Source organism: Hylobates moloch, unplaced genomic scaffold (genome assembly GCF_009828535.3).
Source record: "Hylobates moloch isolate HMO894 unplaced genomic scaffold, HMol_V3 SCAFFOLD_3, whole genome shotgun sequence".
Lineage (NCBI taxonomy): Eukaryota > Metazoa > Chordata > Mammalia > Primates > Hylobatidae > Hylobates > Hylobates moloch.
The window spans coordinates 39,453,491-39,480,178 of NW_026652278.1; the positions used below are offsets into that span (position 1 = coordinate 39,453,491).

The 26,688-nt window shown below is 41.8% G+C and overlaps 1 protein-coding gene across 4 annotated transcripts in view; it reads right to left on the minus strand.

Moving 5' to 3' along the window:
• Window positions 1–26,688, minus strand: part of PLCE1 (phospholipase C epsilon 1) — a 350,498-nt gene that overhangs the window by 138,461 nt on the left and 185,349 nt on the right. For all 4 annotated transcript variants that reach the window (XM_032136433.1, XM_032136449.1, XM_058436200.1 and 1 more), the window contains one exon: window positions 24,725–25,041. In XM_032136433.1, coding sequence (XP_031992324.1) covers window positions 24,725–25,041 — 317 coding nt within the window. The remainder of the gene's footprint in view (window positions 1–24,724; window positions 25,042–26,688) is intronic.

Genomic DNA, 26,688 nt, shown 5'->3' on the forward strand with positions numbered 1-26,688 from the left:
TCTGGCCTAATTCTTTATCTTATGGGGCAGAAACTGATGTTCAGAGGGGCTAAAAGATTTGATCAATATGACACAGCTGGCTAGAGACAGAACAAAAGACCTAGACTCATAATCCTGTTCAAAGTTTCCCTGACCTTTTTTAGATTTACAGTACAGATATCAAAGAAATTCCCAAAAATCAAGATTTCATATCCATATTCCAGAGTTACTTAACTATTAGAGGTAACTATTAGCATCATCTAGTAGTCCTAAAACTATTGCAAGCAGGTGGGTATGTATTGCTTTCTTAAGGATTGCTAAGAAAGAAGTCTTCAAAATCTTCAGGGAGTTACATGAACGTCATGATCTTTTTCTATTAGTTTCAACATCCCAGAGAAAGGAAATCACCAAGTGAAGTGTTATCCTCCTACAACAAGAGTTGTGTCATATCATTCCTCTTAAAAAAAAAAGGAGCCCCTAATTCTTAGGGTGACATTTCTAGATCCAAACTTCTGTTTCTATTTCATTTCTCATGTCTCTTTACACAGGGACTTCTTTCTTGTTTGGAGAAGGGTTTGGGCACTTAGTCCCCAAATCACAAACTCTTAGAACTGGAAGAGCCCTATTAGAAATCCGGACCAGCCCATTGCCCTTTCTCTCTAAGGCAGTGACTCTCAGCTTGGGAGGAGATGATGACTGTCTTGGACAGGGTTACAGCAGGGTAGCTAGAGGAGGGGAGAACATGCTATGTTTCTGAAGTGTATATTCAGCATTATAAATGCTTTTATTCATGCTAGCAAATCTATTTTGAAGTTTCAAATCATATTAAATGTGGATACGAGATTTTTTTCTTTAACATTCTGGGCTAAAGAGTGTTGAGAAAACTTTACTTTAGATAAAGTTCTTATATTCTACGAATCCAGATAAAGACAGTAGAACCAACCCTAATATCAGCACCGCTATCTATCACTTTTGTAATCATCAAGGAGTTCAAAATGGTGGCCCCTGTTTCCCCCAAACTTCTTGATACCCTCTAAATGGAGTTTAAAATATGATAGTACTGGAAGCAAGGAAAATTTTCTTATCTGTTCTAAAAGTAAGTCATTCCAAGCTATTAGCTGTCTAGAATTATTATCATCATCATTAGTTATTGAGTGCTTGATTCAGGGTCAATCACCTTGGTAAACACATTTCCTCAAATTCTCTTTTAATTCTTGCAACATCCCTATATATTAATTAGATCAACGTTATGAGCACCACTTTACAGATGAAGAGACTGAGGAATACAATAGTTAGGAAACTTGCCTGGAGTCACACAGAAAGTAAGTGGTGAGCCTTGGATTTGAATTCAAATCTGAGCCAGGGCTCTTACCCAGGGCTACTGTCTTGTGCACTAAGTGAACAGCGCCCTCTGAATTGTGCAGAGTCTTTGCCTCTTCCTGCACAATCCAACAGTGAGTCATCCGGGTAGACAGATGTAAAAGAGGCATGAAGTGATTAATGGGGAGAAAACAGGGCAGCTACATTGCGGAGACAAGCCTTGAATGTGGTTAAAATGCCTGGACACCTCTTGGTCAGCAGTGAAGAGCAACTGAAAAATTAAGAGCAGAGGGCTGTCTCTTAGTATTGCCATAGGGACACAGAATGAATGTGAAAAGCAAATGAATGAATGCAACCATTTGTTAATAGTTGTTGTGTAATTCCCCACGAAAAGGATGGCAGAAACTAGGCAAAGTAAGGAATGTGGTTCTGGGTGGATTTTTATTAGCAGGATATCTGGTTCTCTCATTGGCACAGATAACAAAAAGTCACTTGTATCTGACTCCCTAATAGGCATCTTGCCTTGTTTGAAATAAGAACAGTAACTAAGTTTCTGCATCTAGTTTGAAATCCCACTTGAATATCATTATACTTTAAAACAGTGTGAAGTAAACATCTTTTGACTGTTAAGAGATGTTAATAAAGAAATCACACTGTAAAATGTAACAAAAAATGCTTTAAAAAAAGACAATTTCATACTACACTTTCTGTGACTTTAGCCTGCTTATCTCATCCATTGGTTGGTGACCAAGCTATTGAGCGCCCAGCAGGGAAGCCCGCCTGGTGTTTATATGACAGTAGAGAGAATTTGCTTCAACTTACTTGCAGAAGTGGATTTCAGAGGAAGGGATTTGACAAAGTTGTTAAACCCTGTGGAGGCAGAAGAGGAAAGCTGGGATGGTTATGGAGCTGAGCACTGTCATTTTGAAATTCGTTTTGGCCCCCAGAGTATAAATACACCTCAGTATTTTTGTTAGGATTGCCAGAAAATCAGCAAGTGCTCACTTTCTTTTGCCAACAAAAGCATGACTCTCCGTGCAAAAATTTTCTGCACATTGTATAAACAAGAACATTCAGAAAATCCCCTCTTGCTGAGAGATATGACAAGAGATATATTAAACCATGCTGTAAAATAAAGCAGATACTAAGTACACCACTGTGTTCATCAAACAGAAGAAAAGCTTTTATATATCCCTTCTGCCACAAACTTCTACATGTCATCCTATCCCCCAAAATATCTCCCCATACTGTGCTGGTCTGAGGATGGTGGCTTTCACCATCCAGGCTTTCACCTTTGTTTGCTGTGAGTCTTCTCCAATAGGCATTGCCTAATCCATTACCTACATTTTCTCACTACTGCACCCTAGTTTCCCATCCCTGCAGGCTATTGTGTTGGCAGTCTCCAAGTGATCCATGACCTCCTATCCAAATCTCAGGCTAAAACTTTTCTTCCTCACAGAATCTTCCAGTTCAAGGAAGGCCATTGAAAGATCTTAATCAGGAGTTGGCAAACTTTTTCTGTAAAGGGCCAGATGATAAGTATTTTAGGCTTTGTGAGCCATTTGATCTTTGCTGCAGCTACTCAGCCCTGACACTGTAGCACAAAAGCAGCTGTAGCCAACACATAAGTGAGCATAGCTGTGCTATAATAAAATTGTATTTATGGACACTGAAATTTGAGCTTCATATAATTTTCACCTATCACAAAATAGTATCCTTTTAGTTTTTCCAAGATCAGATGAGAGCGGGTGCGTTCCAGATGGGATGGCCGTAGACTGATTTTTAAAATTGTTAAAAAGGAGATGCTTGTGAGGCTATGGAGAAAAGGGAACACTACATTGTTGGTGAGAATGTAAATTAGTTTAGCCACTGTGGAAAGTAGTTTAGAGACTTCTCAAAGAACTTAAACTAGAACTACTATTTGACCCAGCAATCTCATTGCTGGGCATATACCCAAAGAAAAAGAAATCATTCTACCAAAAGACACACGCACTTGCATGTTAACTGCAGCACTATTTACAACAGCAAAACATGGAATCAAGCTAGGTGCCCATTAACAGTGGATTGGATATACATATATACCATGGAATACTACACAGCCATAAAAAAGAATGAAATCATGTCCTCTGCAGCAACATAGATGCAGCTGAAGGCTATTGTCCTAAGTGAATTAATGCAGGAACAGAAAACCAAATACTGCATGTTCTCACTTAAAAGTGGGAGCTAAACATTGGGTACACATGGACATAAAGGTGGCAATAGTAGACATTGGAAACTTACTAGAGGGGGAAGAGAGGGAGGCGGGCAAAGGCTGAAAAACTACCTATTGGGTACTATGCTCACTACCTGGGTGACAGGATCATTTGTACCCCAAACCTCAAGTGTCATACAGAATACCCATGAAACAAACCTGCACATACATCCACTGAATTTAAAATAAAAGTTGAAATTATAAAAACAAAATACACTTTAAAAAGTTCTCACCATAAAAGTGATAAGCATTTGAGGTGACGGATATGTTAATCAGCTTGATTTAATCATTCCACATTGTTCATATCTATCATAACATCACTTTGCACTCCATATATATATAATTATGTCAATTTACGATTAAATTTTTAAAAATTGTTAAAAATGTAAAAACCATTATTAGCTCACAGGATGCACAAAAACAGGTGATGGGAAGGATTTGGTTTGATGTAGGTCATTCTCTCAGCTAAAACCAGGGGTTTCTTCCCAGCTTTGCAGCTGGGCAGCCAGGCTCGGTGTGAAATTTCTCCAGTTATAAGAAACTCACTACTTCAACAGGCAGCCTGTTCTAAGGCTGAGATGAAATGACTGGACCTAGTTCTGCCTACTAAAGACACAACAAATAACTCAACTTCATCTTTATGGCAACTCTTAAAATATTGAAATGTACCTGTCTTGACCATCTTGGAAGTCTCCTGTGTAGGAAGCCCAAGTTTCTTTTTCTCCTTATCCCCCCCCTTTTTTTTTTCTGAGATAGGGTCTCACTCTGTTGCCCAGGCTGGAGTGCAGTGGCACGATCTCGGCTCACTGCCTCCTCAACCTCCTGCACTCAAGTGATCCTCCCACCTCAGGCTCCCCGAATAGCTGGGACTACAGGCACATACCACCACACCTGGGTAATTTTTATTATTTGTAGAGACAGGATCTCACTATGTTGCCCAGGCTCGTCTCGAACTCCTGGACACAAGTGATCCTCCTGCCTTGGCCCCCCAAAGTGCTGGGATCACAGACAGGAGCCCCTGCGCCTGTCCAGCCCAAGTTTCTTTAACTACTGTTGTACATGGTTTTTCTGTTTGGGGCAGGGGGGTCCTCTCTGCTCTGGTGAAATTCTCCTGCAAATGTCAATTCAAGTGTGACCACTTTAGGGAGAGGAGAGTAATGTTATGCCATTCCACAGTGTTTGCCATTGTGCCGTTCTGAATGCTCTGTTAATGTACTTCTCGGCTTCCCTGGCTCAGGGTAATGTGATAATCATCTTTAAATTTTTTCCCCATTGGTTTTTCTTTTTTCTTTTAGTCACCCTATGAGGCTGGGGCCCCTTAATTTCTCATCACTCACACTTGCCTGATTCTCTTGTGATGCCCACATGATCCTTCTCACTGGATCTTTTTTTTTTTTTTTTTTTTGAGACGGAGTCTCACTTTGTCACCCAGGCTGGAGTGCAGTGGCGCCATCTTGGCTCACTGCAAGCTCTGCCTCCCGGGTTCACGCCATTCTCCTGCCTCAGCCTCCTGAGTAGCTGGGACTACAGGCGCCCGCCACCACGCCCGGCTAATTTTTTGTGTTTTTTTTTTAGTAGAGACAGGGTTTCACTGTGTTAGCCAGGATGGTCTCGATCTCCTGACCTCGTGATCTGCCTGCCTCGGCCTCCCAAAGTGCTGGGATTACAGGCATGAGCCACCGTGCCCGGCCTCACTGGATCCTTTTATGATCTGCCATGTCAGGGGGTGTTACCAAAGCTTGATCCTTGAAGCCTGTGATCTCTCTCCCACTTTATGTCTTAGAAAACAGATTCTCACGGCTCGCTCATCCCTTCTATAACAATTATTCCAAAATTGTATCTGCATCACCAATCTAGCACACGAGCTCCATGCTCCTGCCTTGCACTGCCTAGTAGGCATCCATTTAAAGATCATACTTTACTCTCATCCTAGAACCTACATGTACCAAACTAAACATTTCTTCACAAGATGATGATGATGATGATGATGATGATAGTCACAATGGAAATAGCAATTAGCACTTGTTGAACACCTACTATGTGCCAGGCACTATCCTGAGGTAAGGATTCATTATCTTTTGTTGTTGTTGTCTGAGTTAGGGTGTCACTCTGGCAGCCAGGCTGGAGTACAGTGGAACAATCCTAGCTCACTGCAGCCTCTTATTACTGGGCTCAAGTGATCTTCCTGTCTCAGCCTCCCCAGTAGCTGGTACTACAGGCATGTGCCACAATGCCCAGTTAGTTTTTACATTGGTAGAGACAAGGTCTTGCTGTTTTGCCCAGGCTGGTCTTAAACTGCTACCCTGAAGCAATCCTTTTGCCTCAGCCTTCCAAAGCACTGAAATTACAGGCATGAGCCACTGTGCCCAGCCAGGATTCATTATCTTTTTTAAAAAATTTAATTAATTGATTTAATTTTGAGACAAGGTTGGGCTCTATCAGCCAGGCTGGAGTGCAGTGGTGCCATCTTGGCTCACCGCAACCTCTGCCTCCTGGGTATAAGCCATCCTCCCACCTCAGCCTCCTGAGTAGCTGGGATCACAGGCATGCACTACCACACCTGTAACTTCTGTATTTTTTGTAGAGATGGGGTTTCACCATGTTGCCCAGGCTGGTCTCGAACTCCTGAGCTCAAGCAATCCACCTGCTGGGATTATAGGCATGAGCCACTGCACTCAGCTTGGATACATTCTTTCTAAACCTTTACAACAATCTATGAAGAAACTACTCTTAGTCCCCTTTCACAGTTGCAGAAATAGGCTCAGAGAAGTAATTTGGCCAAATACACTGCTAATAAGTAACAGGGTTAGGATTTGAACTTTTGGGTGTATGAATTAAAGCACATACTCTTGACATTTGGCTGGTCTTTGTAACCCAAAATGATTTCATGGGTGCTCCACTTATTCCGAAAGCCACGCTTGGAAAGCCTGAATTCAGTCTTGACCCCTTCCTCTCCTTCAGCCTCCCTATTTGAACAGTCACTGAATTACTGGGATTCTTTCTTATAGGCATCTGGGAGCCATTTTTCCCTTATATTCTCACTGTCATCCTAAATCAGGCCCCTTGTCATCTTCTGTTGTTTACTGCAACTCTCTCCTGATGGATCTTCCTGCACCCAGGTCTTCAGTCCATCATGCATGATCCTGCCCAGAATATGTTTGAGCAAGCTGGGTCTCTCACTTGAGACATCTTCCTGGCATCTATATCTTTTTATTCATTTATTTGATCCACCTTAGAACTGTCCAGCCCTCACTTGCCTGGGGTCCTCATCCTGGGGGGAGAGGAGGGAAGGGATGCTGGAATGTATGTCAACTGCCAGGTAATTTAAATGTTTCACAGGTGAATCTTTTTTCCTTTATATATATTTAATGTATATATATTTAATATATATATTATATGTATGTGTACTATATATTATATAATATATATTAAATATGGAAAATATTAATATTACATATCTATATCTATATATAGTCTTTAGTAGTTTCAAGAGCAGTGTGTTTTGGAAAACTGGAGAAAGATTAGGAAAATAAAGCTCCAGGTTAAGTACATTTGAGAAATGCTGGTGAGTTAAAAGTGTCTTTATGACTGGACTTCTTCAGCCTTCAGTATACTAACATGCATGGCGACTATCAATACACAAGTGGAAAGAGCTGCAAAAGGGTATTTGAAATTCACTGGACAACAAATCTTTTTTTTTTTTTTACTTTCTCCTACTGAGCATGTTGAGAAACCAGGGTTCTGTAGAACAATTCTTAAGAAAAACTACTCTAGGAATGTCTATCAAATGCTATACAGGGCTGGGCATGGCGGCTCACGCCTGTAATCCTGGCACTTTGGGAGGCCGAGGCAGGTGGATCACCTGAGGTCAGGAGTTTGAGACCAGCCTGACCAACATGGTGAAACCCCATCTCTACTAAATTCAAAAAATTAGCCAGGAGTGGTGGCACATGCCTGTAGTCCCAGCTACTTGGGAGGCTGGGGCAGGAGAACTGTTTGAACCCAGGAGGTGGAGGTTGCAGTGAGCCAAGATTGTGCCATTGCGCTCCAGCCTGGACAACAAGAGTGAAGCTCCATCTAAAAAACAAAACAAAACAAAACAAACAAACAAACCAAACCAAGCTATGCAGGCTGCAGGAGTGAAAGGCAGCAGTGATGGACAGTAGGAGCCCAGGACGTGGAGTCAGAAGGATAGGCCGGAGTCCGAGAGCCACACAGAGTGGCCGTGTAAGGGTTAATGTCATAATGCATGTGAAGGGCTCTGCTTAAGTGTAAAGCTGTGCTGTAAATGTGCACATTAGTTGACAAATAGTTTAAATTTAAGTATACTTCAAGTTTTTTCCCTAAGATTGGTTGTTGGTTTCCATAGCTAAAAATTAAGGAAACATATTTTATACAGCAACAGAGAACTTCTTAGGAATTATTAAAGGACTATAAATATACAGGTTTTTTATTCTCTCTACTTATAGGGAATATTCGTTGCGTTTGTACACTTGATTGATCCAAATAGAGAACTATCACAAATACAAGACAAATTTTACTTTTCATTGAGGAGAATATTTTACAAATTACAAAATGACTCATAACGAGACCACTATAACACGAATTATGGTGCTGGGGGGTGGGAGAGATGTGGTTTAAGGGAATTGGGACCTCATGGTAGCTGTGAGTACCTAGGGAAGGGGGCAAGGCAAGTGGGTTCCATGGTAGCTGTGGGTACCTAGGGACCAGGGCAGTGAGATGGAGAAAAGAAGAGGGGGTTGTAGGGGCTGGAAATGTCAACAAACTTCTTGGCTGGATTTTTGTCTAGGGCCAGTCCGGCATGTTTTCCACCCTAATGATTTACATACAACTTCAGTGTCTGTCTAACTTTCAAAGTATGAGGTGTGATGAAAAGGAATGAAACTTGTGTTCGCATGAGGCTTGTGGAATCTGAATCGTGGGATTAAGATTTCACCTTGTAAGTCCACGTGCCAGGGCAGGAGGGATCCAGACTCATCACCCACAGCATCTGTACTGCTTTGACCTGCAGCTGAGTCCTCATTCTTTCCCTGCTCCTTCCCTGGCCCTTGAGGAATCTGTGGCCAAGCTGCTTGGGGAGGCTGAGGCATTAAGGCCCAGACCCATCTCCTCTACTACAGTTTCCCAAAGCACACTCTGTAATGGGTACCGAGCCATCGGGTATCCAGTACCCAAGTATTTTTATGAAATGCCCATTCTGAGGGAGTCACCATGTACATCAGCATAAGTCCATGAGAAGTCCTGCAACGAAACAAACAACTTATTTATCATTGCTTTCCTAACATGTGGCTTATGTGTTAGATGATGGGGCACTGTTTTTACACAGAATAAATACTGACATCCCATATCATGTCGGGAGATACTGCCCTGCCCTCACTTGGTTACCCCTAAACTTCCTTCCAACAAACCAGAATTTTATGCCCATGTTTCTTTATTCATGATATTTCCTATGACAAGTATTTATATTGCAACTAAATGCAGTAATGTGCGTGTGTATGTGCGCGCACGCGCGCACATACACACACACACACACACACACATATATGTTTCATCTTGGCTTAGCCACTTTCAACCTATGTGATATTGGGCAAATTCTGTAGCCTTTCATTACGTATTAATTATTATCATTTTTTTAGCCCCATGTCTTAATTTATCTGTAGCCTCTCTCTCAGTTTTGTTATTTGTAAAATAAAGCCATGGCTCCCACCTTTCAAGGTTGTGTAAAAGCTAAATGAGATTAGGGTTGTAAAGGGTTTGGCCCAGTGCCCAGCGCAAGGCACAGGATTCACAGCAGCTCCATCATCACTCTCTCCGTCATCATCACCATATCAACGAATGCGAGAGAAATTAGACATCCTCAAGTAGCTAATTGTCAAATTAAGTTTTTTTCCCTTTTGATAGGATAATTTGACTTGCATATCAACTATGTATCTTGGTTTTAGGAAGAGTTTTCACAGAGGAGACACAAAATGGAGAAATATTTGTTGGATGATTGTAGAGTTAAGGAGATTCACATCCAGTTGAAAAAATGTTTTGTTAGGCTAACCTGATGAATAGTCTCTAGTGACATGCCATAAGGCTTTCTATTAATTCCTATTAGATTTGACATTTTTACCAACAATTTGAACAAATATACATGGCACATATTTATCAAATCTGAATATGAAAAAAATCTGGAGTGTTAGTTAATTCAATACAAAGCTGAATTAAGATTCAAAATTATTTTGATAGGCCTGAATGCCCCAAAATTAAAATTTAGTAGACTTAAATATAAAATACTATGCCCATGTGAGAAAATAATAAATGAAACAACCTATGCAGAGAAAAGATGAGCTTGATGGATGTTTATATGATAAAAGTCTAGCAGTTTTAGTTGATCATCAACCAGGCTAATAATTAGAGCTAATAGAGAAAAGCAATTAATTTAGCAGGAATTAAGAGCAGAGAATTACCCAATTGCGAGAAGGGAGAGACTCACTGTTCAGAACAGATGAGGGAGCCTCATTTTTACATTTTGCCAAATGATGTAAGTTCTGAAGATATGGGGAATGTCCAGCCTCAAGAGAACCAAACCAAAGGAAGATATAATTTTTCTATTCCCCCTGGGGACTGACAAGTGGACTTTGTAAGGAGAAAGAATTCAGCCTGTTTTAAGGCAGACTGTTAAAACAAATCGAGATGCATCCTCACAATGAGTTTGTTGAAATGGAGCGAAGTCCATCTTCAAAAGTTTTTAGCAAAAGCTGGGCAAGAAGCTGCAAGGAAGGGATTCTTATATTTGGTGAATGACATGAGTCCACATTACCTCCAAAACTTCATCAGTGCGAAAGCTCAGAGCTGTGCCTGACAAAAGCCTTCCCTATCTCCAAAGCTCTGAAGCCTTTGGTCATCCTCAATGGAGATGTGCCTGTGTGATCTCCCTCTTCAAATCTCATGGCATGCACAGTCTTTATCTCTCATTCTGCACAAATCACACCAGTTACCATTTATTGAGAACCTATCCTGTACTTGGTGATTTTATATACGTTATCTTGTTTAAGTGTCCCCATAACCATGTGAAATTAATTAAATTATCTCACTTTATAGATGAGAAATATGAAGCTGAATTCTGTTTTTTAAATCATTCACTTGCCCAGGGTCCCACAGTAAGTGGCAGAACCCCATGTTCATGCCCAGACATTTTTTTTTTTTTCTTTTTAGGTGGAGTTTCACTCTTGTGGGCCAGGCTAGAGTGCAGTGGCACAAACTCGGCTCACTGCAACCTCCGCCTCCTGGGTTCAAGTGATTCTCCTGTCTCAGCCTCCCAAGTAGCTGGGATTATAGGCGCGCACTACCACGCCTGGCTAATTTTTTGTACTTTTAGTAGAGACGGGGTTTCACCCTATAGCCAGGGTGGTCTCAAACTCCTGACCTCAGGTGATCCACCTCAGCCTCTCAAAATGCTGGTTATTACAGGCATGAGCCACTGTGGCCATATGCCCAAACTTAATGATGGAATTATACTCTTTCCTCTTTCTACTAACTCATGGCACTTCTCTAACCATGATCTCTTACACAATAGTTCATGCTTGGCATTGCTTTATCCCCTTTTGTGTATATTTATTCATTATTTTATGTCTTGTATGCCTTGAACTAGATTGTAAATTCCTTGAACAAAATGACCCATGTCTTGCTTTTCTTTGTATTTCTAATAGTATCTAATAGGATAATTACTTACACTAATTAGCATTATTCATAAAATACTATTACGCATCTACTATATGGTTGGTACCATGCATAAAAACCAGAGATATAGCAATGAACAAGTTAGAAAAGTTTCTAGTCTAAGGAGATAGAAAAAAGAAAAGAAGCAAGTCAAGTTCCCTGGCTTTTGAACTAAGACATGACCAAGAGAAGGCAGTAGCTGTGATATGATCTGAGAAAGAAGGTCTTTTGCAGAGGCGGCAACAACTGCAGAGGCTATGTACAGAAAACTAACTTGGCATGTCCAGGGAACAGAATGAAAGGTTGTGTGGCTAAAACGGAGCCAGAGAGAGGGGTGGGTGTATAAAGTTAGGTTGAAGGGCTGGGTGTGGTGGCTCATGCCTATAATCCCAGCACTTTGGGAGGCTGAGGCAGGCAGATCACCTAAGGACAGGAGTTTGAGACCAGCCTGGCCAACATGGTGAAAGCCTGTCTCTACGAAAAATACAAAAATTAGCTGGGCATGGTGGCAGGTGCCTGTAATCGCAGCGACTAGAGAGGCTGAGGCAGGAGAATCACTTGAACCCAGGAGGTGGAGGTTGCAGTGAGCTGACGTCATGCCATTGCACTCCAGCCTGGGCAACAAGAGCAAAACTCCATCTCTAAATAAATAAATAAAGTTAAGTTGGAGAAGTAGGCAGGAGCAAAACCATGCATGGTCTTGTTATCTTGGATTTTATTTCAAACGTAAAGGGGGGCCACTGAAGGGACACTTAGCAGGCGAGTTACCTTTATGCTTATAAATGATCACCCCAGTTGTTGGGTGGAGAATGGATTATAGCATTTGTCAGCATGAAAGCAGTGCTGGAGATAAGTGCAATGGTGGCTGGTTTCAACCTAGCTTAGCAGATGAAATACTAAGGAATAGGCCAATTCAGGGGGTATTTTGCAAGTACTGCAAATGAAACTTGCTGATAGTTTATGCTATGGTTTGGATGTTTGCCCTGTTCAAATCTCATGTTGAAATGTGACCTCCAATGTTGGGGCCTCGTGGGAGGTATTGGATCATGGGGTGGATCCCTTATGAATAGCTCAGTGCCATCCCCTTGGTGATGAGTAAGTTCTCACTCATTTAGTTCACTCAAGATCTGGTTGTTTTAAGAGTCTGGGACATCCCCCTTTTCTCTCTCTTGCTCTCATTCTTGCCCCGTGATGTGCCTGCTCCTGTTTCACCTCCTGCCATGAGTAAAAGCTCCGAGGCCTCACCAGAAGTGGATGCCAGCACCACATTTCCTGCAAAGCCTGTAGAAGCATGAGCCAATTAAACCTCTTTTCTTTATACATTACCCAGCCTCAGGTATCTCTCTATAGCAATGCAAGAATAGCCTAGCACAGTTTAGATGTCAGGGTTTGAGGAAAGAGTAAATCAATCAAACTCTGGTTGATGGCCTGAACACCTCGGTTGACATTGAAGCTGCTAACTGAGATGGGGAGGGCAGCAGCACTGGGTGAGGGGGGAAGGTCCTGGATGGTATGTGAATGGTGGGGAGGGAGAAGTTAATTCTATTTTGGCCATCTTTGAGATGTCTTTTAGACATGACTAGAATGTAAGCTCGGTGGGGCAGGAGCTTTGTCTGTGTTGTTCTGTGCCATATTCCCCATGCACGAAACAGCATTTAGTACAAAAGTTGGTACTGAAAATCTTGTTGAACAAAAAAAGCCAAGGTGAGGCATTGAGAAGGCAGTTGGATTTATGAATGTTTAAATCTTTTGGGCAAATGCAGATTCTCAGTAAAGCATAAATATATTCCTCCTTGGCTCTCACATGTGCAGTAAAAATCTCTGAGTGGTTCTTCAAAGAGCAGAATTAAACATCCTAATAGGGTCAGCTAATGCCATCCTGAAAAGAGGCTCAAAATCCCAATCTCAGACTAAAGCTGACCTGGTCTTTCCCACAGTGTTCAGGGTCATTTAAGTGATCTGATGGCAAAGGCCTTGAGGAACTGCTGCAGTGCTTCTCTGGGTCATGTTTATTATTTTTAATAGTAATAACACTGCTCACATAGGTCAAAATTCTTATTCATCTATTTGCTGATTTCCACTGGATCCATTATTGTTTCTACCAGTCTCAGGACAGAGGTGTTAACTGATACCTGCTTTAAAACAGAATTAAACATGTCTCCAATAAGTCAATGGCTTTGACAGTTAACTTTCTGGGCCAGTTAAATCCTAGAGACACAATGTGAGCTTTAAGAAGGAGAACTAAGAATTAAGATAGCCTATTATAGTAATAAAATAGCCTAAATACTAAAGGTTTCAAAATCACATCCTCCATTTTGTAGTACTATGAGCAAACAATGAAAAAAATACAGAAAGAAAGGAAAGAAGAAAAGGAAGGAATGAAGGAAAGAAGAAAGAAAAGAAATGAAGATGGGGCCAGGCATGATAGCTCAGGCTTACAATCCCAGCACTTTGGGAGGCCAAGGCAGGTGGATTGCTTGAGGCCAGGAGTTTGAGGCCAGCCTGGCCAAAATGGTGAAACCCCATCCCTACTAAAAAAAAAAAAAATTATCCAAGGGTGGTGGTTCACATCTGTGATCCAGCTACTCAGGAGGCTGAGGCACTAGAATTGCTTGAACCTGGGAGGCGGAGGTTGTAGTGAGCCGAGATCATACCAGTGCACTCCAGCCTGGGTGACACAGTCAGACTCTGTCTCAAAAAAAAAAAAATAAATGAATAAAATAAAAAAGATATGAAGGCAGGGAAAACAAGCCATTACATTTATTTAAATGTACTTGGAACAATTCTCAAGTATCTGCACTAATGGATGACCCCAAAGATAGAAACCATTTTCCTCCTGTTTCAAAGTGAAGTCCTCCATGGCAGTACTATGAGCAAAAAATGAAAAAAAAAAAATACAGAAAGAAAAGGAAGGAGGACATTTTCCTCCTATTTGCTTTGGGATACAGCTTTGTTCTCTTTGAGTACTGCTGTGACTGATGTTCTAGAGCAGTGATTCTCAACTGTTGGTGTGTTGGTGGCATCAGGGTTATCTCGTAAAGTTATGTTTTTTCCTTTTTGTTATTTTAAATTTTAGAGAAAGGGTCTCACTCTATCATTCAGACTGGAGTATAGTGGCATGATCCTACCTCACTGCAGCCTCAACTCCTGGGCCCAAATGATCCTCCCACCTCCGCCTCCCCAGTAGCTGGAACTACAGGTATGCACCACCATGCCCTGTCAATTTTTAAATTTTTTGTAGATACAGGATCTTGCTATGTTGGTCTTGAACTCCTGGTTTGTCTTGAACTCCTGGACCCAAGCAACCCTCCTGCCTCAGATGCCCAAACTACTAGAATAGTAGGAGTGAGCCACTATGCCTGGCCTTCATGGAACTTTATATGATTTTATTTTATTTTATTTTTTTGAGACACAGTCTCGCTCTGTCGCCCAGGCTGGAGTGCAGTGGCACGATCTTGGCTCACTGCAAGCTCCGCCTCCCAGGTTCACGCTATTCTCCTGCCTCAGCCCCCCAAGTAGCTGGGACTACAGGCGCCCACCACCACGCCCGGCTAATTCTTTTTTGTATTTTTTAGTAGAGACGGGGTTTCACCATGTTAGCCAGGATGGTCTCGATCTCCTGACCTCGTGATCCACCCATCTCGGCCTCCCAAAGTGCTGGGATTACAGGCGTGAGCCACCGCGCCCGGCCCATGGAGCTTTTTAAAATTATAAATGCCTGGGCCCCACCTTGCATCCCAGGAGGCAGAATCTCTTGGGGGTGGGCTACAGATACGTGTGCATTTTAAAAATATTCTGATCCCATTGTCTTCAGTCTGCTGATCAGTGAGAACTACTGTTCAAGGAAGTCACATTAGACGAAGAATGAGTGCATGTGTGCCAGTCCTGTCTGACAAGGTGCAAGGCAGCCCCTTCCCACTGCCTCCTCCTGCTGCCCCAACTGGGAGCACAGGTAGGACTTAAGATTTTGAATTTCAAAGCTATCTGTCTTAGTCCATTTTATGCTGCTGTAACAGAATACCACAGACTGTGTAATGTATAAAGAGTGAAAATTTATTTTCTCATAGTTCTGAGCCTGGGAGCTCCACAAGGTGCTAACAATTTCAATTGTCTGGTGACAGCTGCATCCTCTGAAGGGAACACTGTGTCCTCACATTGCAGAAGGTGAAAGGGCAAGTAAGCTGAATGCTGCATGAAGCCTCTTTTACAAGGGCCTTAATCCCATTGACGATGGAGGAGCCCCCACGGCCTAATCACCTCTTACAGGTCCCAACTCTTAATCCCACCACAGTGGCAACACCTGAGTTTTGGGGTAAACACATTCAAATCGTAGCACCACCACTGCTAAGGGAGTGGGTTTCATGTAAAATAGGAATGAACAGAGAGAGAGGAGGAAAAATGTAGTAGAAATGACGTGGTCAAGAGAGGGATATAAATAAACTCCTTTAGATTTTGGGGGCAATCTTTCTCAGGCATTTCACACTAAAGGAAACCTCAGAGCCAAGAAGGGAACTTGAAAAGCCAAAAATCTGAAATCTGCCTTCTGCCTGGTGCTGTGGAAATGATAAATTATCCCCCATGCTCTAATGTTCTCAGACATTGAGATGCTGTTGTCCTCCCTATTTCAAGGGCCACAGTCTCCTAGTTCAAAGGAGATGCTGCATTTACAATATCAGGAAGTTAGCACATAGGTTAAAATCAACAAACAGGTCAACATTTTTACACATATTGAAATCATAAAAAAATTCTGAATCCTATTGCGAGGAAAATGGTTTTATTTAGAGTAAGAGAATTGAGTGGTGGAAAGAAGGTCCCTCAGCTTTTGATTCAAAAGTACCAAGCAGATGAGCCAAGAATGCTGGCTCTGGAAGCCAGAACACCTGGGTTCAACTGCCAGCTCTGAAACCACAGGTCATTCATTTAGTCTCTCTGTGCCTCAATTTTCTCACCTGTTAAGTGGGGGTGACTATAATAACAAAAAATGGAATTTATTATCATTAGTTATTCTAATAATGCAGTTATGTTAGTGGTTTTTTTTTTTTTTTTGGTAACTAACATCAAACCACTACTGTGTCTTTGGTCCCTGATAAGTGCTTTAAACATGTCATTTCTCTGAATACTCATATAAAGCATTTGGGGTAGATATATTATTAGCCCCATTTAAAGATGAGAGATTAGGCTGGGTGTGGTGACGCACGTCTGAAATCCCAGCACATTGGGAGGCCAAGGCAGGTGGATCTCTGGAGCTCAGGAGTTCAAGACCAGCCTGGACAACACAGTGAAATCCCATCTCTACTAAAAATACAAAAATTAGCCGGGCGAGGTGGTGTGCACCTGTAGTCCCAACTATTTGGGAGGCTGAGGAGGGAGGATCGCTTGAGCCTGAGAGGCTGAGGCTCCACTGAGCAAAGATCAGCCACTGTACTCCAACAGAGACTCTGTCTCAAAAAAAAAAAAAAAAAAAAAAACCTAAAATAAGATAAAGATGAAGGGATAGGTATCTGGCTTGAGGTTGCACAGCTGGGAATGGTGGATCAGAACCTAGGCAGCCTGACTCCAGAGCTGCACCTGAATGATGTCAAGCCTCAGTGCCCCTCTTATTTCTCAGCCCTACGTGTTACTCTGGGTGAGGAAAGCCCTGTGTGGGTGCTGACTGCCAGGAACCACGAGACATGATTTGCTGTCAATCAGCTTCAGGATGGAAGTGCCATCTACAGATAACCTTACACTTAGGATGCCGCCCTGCACTGCTGAGTTTCTGTAGTTTATTTGCCTACTGTATTTTTTTTAGTCGAGAAATTTCTGGAGTAAAATATCTGTTACTCCTGGAATGTGCAGTGAAATGTTCCAGGGAAAGAATACAACATCTGCTCTCAGAGGGGAGATGTGCTTTGTCAAGGAAAAATTTGATTTTCCAAAGTGAGCTGAAATTTCCCTTACCCCGAGGGGCTTTTTATCAGCAATTTATCCTGTGAGTGTTCAGATTTGAGGAAGGAAGTTTGTAAAGCAGCCCAGAACAGATGATTTGCTCTGCTGTCTGCTTTTATAAAAGAGGGGGAAAACTTTGATTGAGACGTTTCTAAACATGGTTCAATATACAAATTCAAAAACCAGTATTTTTTCTAAAACATTTCAAGTGAAAGAACCTATTTGGACATGACACTGCCTCACATCATTATAATATGCTATGCTTTCTGCTTACTGTGCTGAAATGGTCTTTCCATAGCTATGACCAGACAGGCTTTTAGATGCTGGAATCTGCCAAAGCGATCATCACTGCTATGAAGTATATAAGGAATTCTAGCTGAAAGCTCAAACGGCTCTTCTTTGACCAGATGGTTTATTTATTCTTACTATTATTTACCAGGAAGTTAAGCTGCACCTTGGCATTCTTTATAGAGAGGATGGCTTTTAAACTGTTGAATTGACATCTGGTGAAACCTACCGGACAGAAGGAACAAGCAACAACTGATTGTCACTTTGGGCTGCCCAAGATTGCGTGGCTCAGGGAAGCTAGCTGATGAATGCTCAGGTTGACCACACAGAATGCTGGAGGGGAAAAGACACCCAGGGCAGAGCCACATGGAGGCCTTGTAGAGGCTGCTGGGGTCTCAGTAGAACTGGGGGTCTCAATCTAGGGCTCATGACCTGCCCTCAGACCAGCTGGTCTGAAAGAGGAGCCCTGCTGAATGGTGTTGCCAAGAACCACCCAACAAGCAAAAACTGCCCTCTTAGGACATAGAAAAAAGTGAACCTGCTTCTGGCCCCTTGAAAATCACTTTCCAGCCACAGATATCAAATGTCTGTTCCACAAAAGAGTGCCTGGAAGTGGTGTGGGTGGTGACAGGTTATGGAGTCAAAAATTTGCTTGTGTGATAGATCCCAAGGACCAGCTATAGATGCAATGAAGGGTTCCAACCCCCAAAATCATCACTGGTGAACAACACAACAAGAGCAAAGGCCATATTAAGGAGACATGAGGTTTGAGAACCAGCGACTCAGAACTGTGATGCCAAGATCCTCCCCCTCACTCCATGTTCCACCAAGGTGCTTCTCAGGAAAGAGGGGAGAGGGAGTGAAGGGAGGAAGGATGCCCTGTAATCTCAATTTGCCTCTCCTCTCTTCTCACCTGTATGCACTAAAGTATGTAATCTTTTGGTAAAATTGTCTATAAAAATGCCTCTGCATTTCCTCTAGAAAAGATAAAGGGCTTGGGAATTTATTTTAGGAGGAATTTTTAAAAAGTAAGATCAAAAGGAATGTGGGCTAGAGGTATAAGCTAGATGCAGGAAGACGAAGGATAGGAAAAAAGAACAATATGATTTCAGACTGTCAAAGTGAGAGATTTCGTGGGTGGTCAAGAAGTGAGGCTGCTCCACCTGAAAGGAGAGAGAAAGAACACTGGCTTCTAAGAGCTTTAGATCAGGAATATGACTACAGAGAGGTGTCCAGATTAAGAAAGTTCGGGAAGACCTGTCTCTCAAACTAAGCAAAGCAGGGTGAAGCCTACATTCAACACAGATCTTGACTAGCTCTGCCTGAGGACTGACCCCTCCTTGTGCTTCTGTTTCTTTTCAAGGATAAAGAGAGACTGCCTTTAAGAAGTTTCTCTAGCGTGTGCATCACAGTCTAACAGGGCAGGAGAAGGGGGAATGGTGAGGAAACATTGCTTCCAAGCCACAATCCAAACTGATTTTAAATGATTTATCTCTAGGCCTTCATTAATGTAAGCTGAACCTTTTCAGTAATTTCACGGTCGTACTTTGAGTTGCATTTTAACCATGCTTTCCTAAGAATAAACATTATGCAAAACTGCCCAAAAAGCATTAGGAATTTTCTTCCTTTTTCCCACATTACGGTTAAGTTATTGTATAGAGAGTTGTTAGAATATAGAAACTTCTAGCTCATAAGCGTGGTTCTGGGGGCAATCTGGAACAAGCTGCCTCCCTAAACCATGAGTCTTGCTCATGACAAAAACTGTCTGATTGTCTTCTTGTCTGGACTGCCTTCCATTTCCTATGAACTTCCCCCTCTATTCCTCTCATCTCTCAAGACCCAGCCCCAGACTCCAGGGCTCAGTAGAATGAGCTCTTGTCACCCACCTGGACACCCCAGCCTTCTCTGTTGGTGCCACTCTGACTGCACTTACTTTCTGCCTTTTTTGGTAGATATTTGTGTCCATGTCTCGTAGCTTCTGGCAGACTGCTATTTACTTTCCTTAGTGCGTATCTACCACAGTACACTGCTTCTAAGAGGCGCTGGATTAACTGAATGGATGCATGAGTAAATGCATTCACTTCCCCCCACCCCAAGTGACTAGCACCGGCAATGGAGCTAATATTCTCTTTCTTGTCTTTAAGATACTATAACGTTCCAAGGAAAATACATCTTCTTTCCACTGAGGAAAGTGCATTTATTTTGTGTATCCAATTTTGGAAGAATCAAAGTATGGGCTGATAAAGTCAATTTTCACCATATACTGTTAATTTCTTACTTTTAAAAAATATGTTTGACATGCCAATGGAAAAAAAGAGAAGACTAGAGAACAGTAGGTGCTCAATGTGTCTGTTTTTTGAGACAGGGACTCACTCTGTCGCTCAGGCTGAAGTACAGTAGTACGATCTCGGCTCACTGCAGTCTCGACCTCCCAGACTCAGGCAATCCTCCCACCTTAGCCTCCCAAGTAGCTGAGACCATAGGCATGCACCACCATGCCTGGCTAATGTTTTGTACTTTTTGTAGAGATGAGGTTTTGCTATGTTCCCCAGGCTGGTCTCAAACTCCTGGGCTCAGGCCATCTGCCTGCCTCAGGCTCCCAAAGTGCTAGGATTATAGGTATGAGCTACTATGCCCAGCCAATAAGTATCCCACTTCTAGGTATATACCCCAAAGAAAGAAAACCAATCTATCGAAGAGATATCTGCACTCCCATGTTTATTTCAGCACTATTCACAATAGCCAAGATTTAGAAGCAACCTAAGTGTCCATCAACAAGATGAATAGATAAGAAAATGTAGCACATATATATATAATTCAGCCACAAAAAAGAATAAGATCTTGTAATTTGCAACAACATGAATTGAATTGAAGGTCATTATGTTAAGTGAAATAAGCGAGGCACAGAAAGATAACTTCTGTGTGTTCTCACTTATTTGTGGGAGCTAAAAATTAAAACAATTGAACTCATGGAGACAAAGTAGAAGGATGGTACTACAGGGTGAGAAAGGTAGTAGAGGGGAGTGAGGAAGTGGGGATAGTTAGTGGGTACATACAATAGTTAGAAAAAAATGTAAGATCTAGTATTTGATAGCACAAAAGAGTGACTGTAGTCAATAATAATTTAATCGTACATTTAAAAATAACAAAAGGAGTGTAATTGGATTGTTTTTAATACAACGGATCAGTGCTTGAGATGATGGATACCCTAGTTACTCTGATGTAATTACACATTGTATGCCTGTACCAAAATATCCTCTCTATCCCATAAATATATACACCTACTATGTACCCACAAAAATTAAAACTAAAAAATTGAAATAAATAAATCTCTTGAGTGAATGAATGAATGAATGAGGGAGTGATGGCAGGAACCTAGGTAATGGGAAACTGGATAAAAATCAGAAAGAGAAGTAGAAAAAAGATAGACACACACAAGATTTAGAAAAGAAATAGAAAGAGAGGGAGGGAAGAGGGAAAGGATACCCAAGGCTAATTAAATTCTCAATTAGCAAGTCAGGGTTTACTACAGACTTGAACCTGATAATTTAACAAGAGAGAAGCAGCTGGGTAAGAAGAGACAGACTTTGAAGAAAGATCTGGATTCTGATATCCACTCAGCTACTTAGACAAGTGACTCAACCTCTCTGAGCTCACTGCTTAAAATTCTTTTTTTATTTTGAAGTAATTTTAGATTTACAGAAAAGTTGCAAAAGTACAGAGTACAGAGAGTTCTTGTACACCCTTCACTCAGCTTCCTCTAATGTTAGCATCTTTCATAATCATAGCACAATTGTCAAAACCAGGAAATTAACATTGATACAATCATACTAACTAAACTATAAGCCTCAGAGTTTCTCCAGTTTTTCCACTAATGTCTTTTTCTAGTCCAAGATCCACTAGGATCCCACACTGCATTTAGTCGTCATGTCTCCTGGTCTCCTCCAGCCTTTAACAGTTCCTCAAATTTTCTTACCTTTTATGACCTTGATGCTTTTGAAGAGTAGAATGTCCTTCAATATAGAGTTGCCTGATATTTTTTTCATTACTAGATTTATGTGGTGTGTTTCTGGCAAGAACTCTATAGAGATGAAGTCCTGCCTTTCTCAGGGCGTCATATCAGGAGGCATATGTTGACATGTCTCATTACTAATCATGTTAGCCTTGATCACTTGGTCAAGCCAGTGTCTACCAGGTTTCTCCACTGTTCTATTTTCCCCTTTGTATTAATAAATATCTTGTGGAGAGATGCTTTGAGACTATTTGCAGATATCCTATTTCTCATCAAACTTACTTTTGCCCAATAATTTTAGAATTCATCAGTAGCTCCTGCCTGTGACAGTTATTACTGTAGTATTCTAATGATGATTTTCTATTTTTCTCATTCTTTCTACATTTATTAATTGAAATTTTTCTATAAGTAAGTGCTGTCCCTACTCCCCAACCCCACCGTACTGATGTATTTATATCGGTATCGATTCGAAAATATTTATTTTACTCTATGGGCCATAATCCAACACTATCATTATTTATTTTATTGCCTAAGCTTCACTTTCCTCATCTGCAAGACAGGGATGATGACAACTGTCATAAGAATTGAATGAGATTTTAAGAAATGTGAAAATGTCCAGTCCAGAGCATCTATTAAATAAATGCAAACTCCATTTCTTCCTTTTCTTTACAGTATGTAAAGCCATGCTAATTTCAAGGCAAGGTCATTCAAAATAGGTGAAAAATCTGAATTTGAAAATTCTCTTTTGATGTAATGGATCTTTTCTACTTTAAGGTATACAAAAGAACTAGAATTTAGCTATTCCAGTACTGTCTAGTAGAGATCATTTGGGATCTGACTATGTAAGACTGATTTTTAATCAGCATACCCATAATTTGTATGAAAATAGATGCTTGAGAATACTTGAAACAGACTGTTCTCTTAAGTAGTTTAAGTGTTTTCCCAGAAATCTTGTTTACGTTCTGAAGTTGCTTAGCTAAACTATTTTCAGAGATAGTCCAAAGCCTGCCTCTACCCAGCTGTAGGTCATATCATCACTAACTCTGAATTAGTGAAATCACTGATTCGTCTTTGATTCCCAAGTTTATGGAAGTGAATGGAAGAAATCCAAGTTTAATTTAAAATTAGATTTTAAAAGTTTTGGCAATTCACTTTTAAGTTCAGGTCGAAATTTAAAAATAAAGACAAGATAGGGTCCTAACGATGTGAGAGTGGGTAGATCTGGAAGTTTAAAATAATTCATGAAATACAGTGAAATCCACTAATAAAATCACTCAGTTTACTGGAACTTTCATTTTTCCATCCCATTTTTATCAGTAAGGAAAATCAAGAACATCAGGAGATTTATTTTTAAAAACAACTTTGGGGCAGTGAGGTTTGCAAGCTCTCATGTGGACTCCCAGAGATTCTGTCTTACTCAGTTTGGGGTGGGACCAGGAATCTGCAGTTTTAGCAGGCACCACACCCCAGTGCAATCCTGCTGCAGGTGGAAAGCAGCATCCTATAGTTATTCAAAGCCCAGGGCCTGACTTTGTGGCCTTAAACCAAAATTGCCACCTACCACTTGTGTAATCTTGGGAAAATAACTTCATCTCCACATACTTCAGTTTCTCATTGATAAGATGGGGCTAATGACAATATCTGTCTCCCAAGGTTGTTGTAAGGAGCAAGTAAGTGGTACATATAAAATGGTTAGCACAACAGTGCCAGATAGACTGGTGTTCAGGACATGTCTGGATACAGAACCGCTTGAGCTCAGCCTCTAACACTGGCTGTATTCATGGGCCTTATCATGGTCACTGACATTTACAACCATCATCAGGATTTTGATTGGCAAGCTATGAAGGCTGCAAAGTGAGCTACAGTTAGAAAGTGTTTTGTGTTTTTTTCTAAAGATGGTGTCTTGCTGTGTCACCCAGGCTGGAGTACAATGACGTGATCCTAACTCACTGAAGCCTCTAAACTTCTGGGCTAAGGGATCCTTACAGGGTCTCAGCCTCCACAGTAGCTGGGACTGCAGGTGTGCACCACCATGCCCAGCTAATTTTTAAATTTGTATGGACAAGGTCTTGCTATTTTGCTCAGTCTGGTCTTGAACTCCCGGCCTCAAGTGATCCTCCTGCCTCACCCTCCTAAAGCACCGGGATTACAGGCATGAGCCACCGCACCTTGCCAGAAAGTGTTTATGTAACAGAGGCTGACAGATCCTCAGTCAATCAGAGACATATATGACTCAGAATAGGAATATCCTGTTAGCATTTAGGTAGAGTTTACTAAATGACCAAAATAGGCAACTACTCTGTGTTCAGCCAACTAACAACCAACAAACATACCAATTAAAATGTTGTGATCGAATACACAAAACAAAAGAAATTAAGTCTAAAACATAAAATGTAGAGTAGAAAACTCTGGGTGTGGGTTACATTACTAAGAGAAAATGCCTTTTAAGCCCAAGAGTGCAGTCGGCCCAACCCCAGCACTGCATGGAGACTCCCTGCTCCTTCCTGCCGCTCCTCCCTGCCCCAGGGCCACAGGGATGTCAGCCAGTGGCTCTTGATCTCCCAGTGAGTCCCTAGAGCCCCACACAATGGCTTTGTCCTAAGTATTCCCAGACTCCAGTCACACCTGTCTTCTTCAGAACTGGCTTCTAATGTGGTCTCAGAGGCTTTGGATTGACATTCTGGGGCTGAAGATCTTCATGGGACGCAGAGAGAGAACCAAGGTGATTCACTGCCTCAATGAATTGCCCCATGTTTCCTGCCTTCTCTGGTGACCTAGGTGTTTCTGCTGAGGGAGTCCTAATAATGGAAGGGGGATAGGGGGTTGGTTATATGAATGTGGTCAGGGATCATGCTGTCAAAACTCAAAATTGAGACATGCGGTTTTAAAAGCACCTTTGGGAATGAGGGGTTGGTAGGGGAGAGGAAGGGGTTGGAGATTGGCATTTTTGGTGCCCAAAGGGACTAGGATTGGTGGACTGGGTAATGCAATGGAATGGAGTTGAGATCAATTAGGCTTAAGGGCAAGTTGGGGTACAGTGAGAGGAAGGATTGCAATGTGATGTCTGTCTCTTTGCCTGGAAAGAAAAACAGCCATCATGGAAGTGGCAAGACAGAGTGAAATGAGACATATCAGGAACAGACAAACCTAGAAGGGGATGTATGCTTGAAAATCACTTATGGGTGAGTCAAAAACCAAGACATCAAAAAGTGGCTTCTTACCTCATTAAACCTCATCACCAGATCTTCAAGGGCATTGTGCTCTCCATTCTGAGTGGTAAGAATCGAAGCTGAGATGGATGCTTTGAGGCAGGGCAAGGACCTCTGGCATTCAGGAGTGCCCAAGTCCCGTGTTAAGAAGCAAAGGTAGTCGACTGGCAAGACCCTGCGGTAAATACTCTGCTCCTGCTCCATCAGGATGCTGGCGACTTCCTCTGGGAACTGGATGAGAGGCTGCAGATCGATCAGCTCCTTGCTGATCCCAGCTGAACTTGAAGGGAGGGCATTGGAATTGGCCACAGAGGGACCTGGCTGGCGTTCTAAAACAAAGCAACAGAAGTCGTGGTTACATCAAATCTGGTGTCCCCTGCAACAGATATTTACTTGAGAGCCATTCCAAATCTTGTATGTTATTTAACCAAATCCTCTGCTTAGTGAAGAGTTCTGTACTATTTTTCTTCTTACAAAGATCTTTCTGATATCTGTCCTATCTGTCTTCTAGTCACCTAATCAGGTGGGGTTGGAGTGGTGGTGGTAGTGGTGGTGGTAGGGTTGGTTTTCCATTTTCAGCAGCAGCATTAATCTAGCACATAATTCCCCAACCAGTTTACTATGATACTTTGTAAAATACCATTTGCTTCCTTATCCTCCTTTGCTAACTACCATCAGAATGACATGAAATGAGGGTGGGTATAAGCATAGCCAACTTAAATGGAAGAGGAAAGAAGGCTGTGGGGTGAAAAATATGTATATGCATATTATGTGTAAATGGGCAGGACACCTGGGGACCCAAGGACTCTCTGGACAAAAGATTTCGAAATATCATGGTATTCTTTGCCAACCCGTCACCCCCGAAGAGTGACTTTGATTTCACTCATATCTATTTGGTAGTCTGCAAGAACAGAACCATCTACAAACATAAGAAAGGAATAGGTAATAAGCAGATATAGCTAAATAAATAAATCTTACTCCCTGGCCCACAACTGGTAGCAAGAAGGTGACAGAGGGATGCAGGAGAGAAGGTGGCAGTGCATGAGATGGAAGTACCAGAGTAGGGGATGCCTAGGCTCAAAATGATTCCTGTAATTAGAGACACCATACTTGCCTTCTCTTTATTTTGACACTGTCCCAGGCTGCCTCTTAACTTCTTACCTTTAACTCATTCATTCAACAAATGGAAAGTCTATGATGAGCCCTAGAACAGAGTTCTCCAAAGTGTGATCTCTGGAATACTGGCATTTACAAGAAAAACAGTTTTGTGGTCACCTGAGTTGGGGAAATGTCACATATTCATGTCACTCATTCTCTTCCTCGAAATACCTGTCATCCAGCTGGGACACTGGGTAACAGCAAAGTTCGTAAGGATGACTTCCTTCACATTCAGACCTCAGTATTCTCTGACTCTTTTCTAAATCTCCATTGCAGAAAACTTTGGAATTATCACTCCCAACTGCTTCGTGTCTGTATTATTAAACTCTGAAGTCATCATCCCTGAATTTGACTGCTATCTTCCCTTCTATTCTCTCTAATAAAACTTCTCTGTCCTCAGCAAACTTCTAGTTCATTGGCCTTGGTCTGGTGCCACGATAAGCATTTTAGAGGGCACTCACCAGCCAGAGATTCCCTAAGAAGACAGCTTGACTTTCCACCACAGGCACGTCCCAATCCCCAGTGCTGGGCAGACTCAAACCATCCATTCCTTGGCTTCTGGGCTGCTGTATGATGACACTGACAATTATGCTACTTAGTGATGGGGTGGGGGCTAATTCCTATTATCTAACTTCAGCTAGGCCCTCAGAGTGGCTCAAAGTTGACACAAACTTATTTATTTTTTCCTAAACAACTCACTATCCTCTTTTCCGTTCTCACACTCCCAAACCTGCGTTTGCTTTCCTCACAGTCATTCGACTGTTTCTTAACTGTGCTGAGACAGTGTAGGTCATGTCAGAAACTCCTTCAATTCAGAT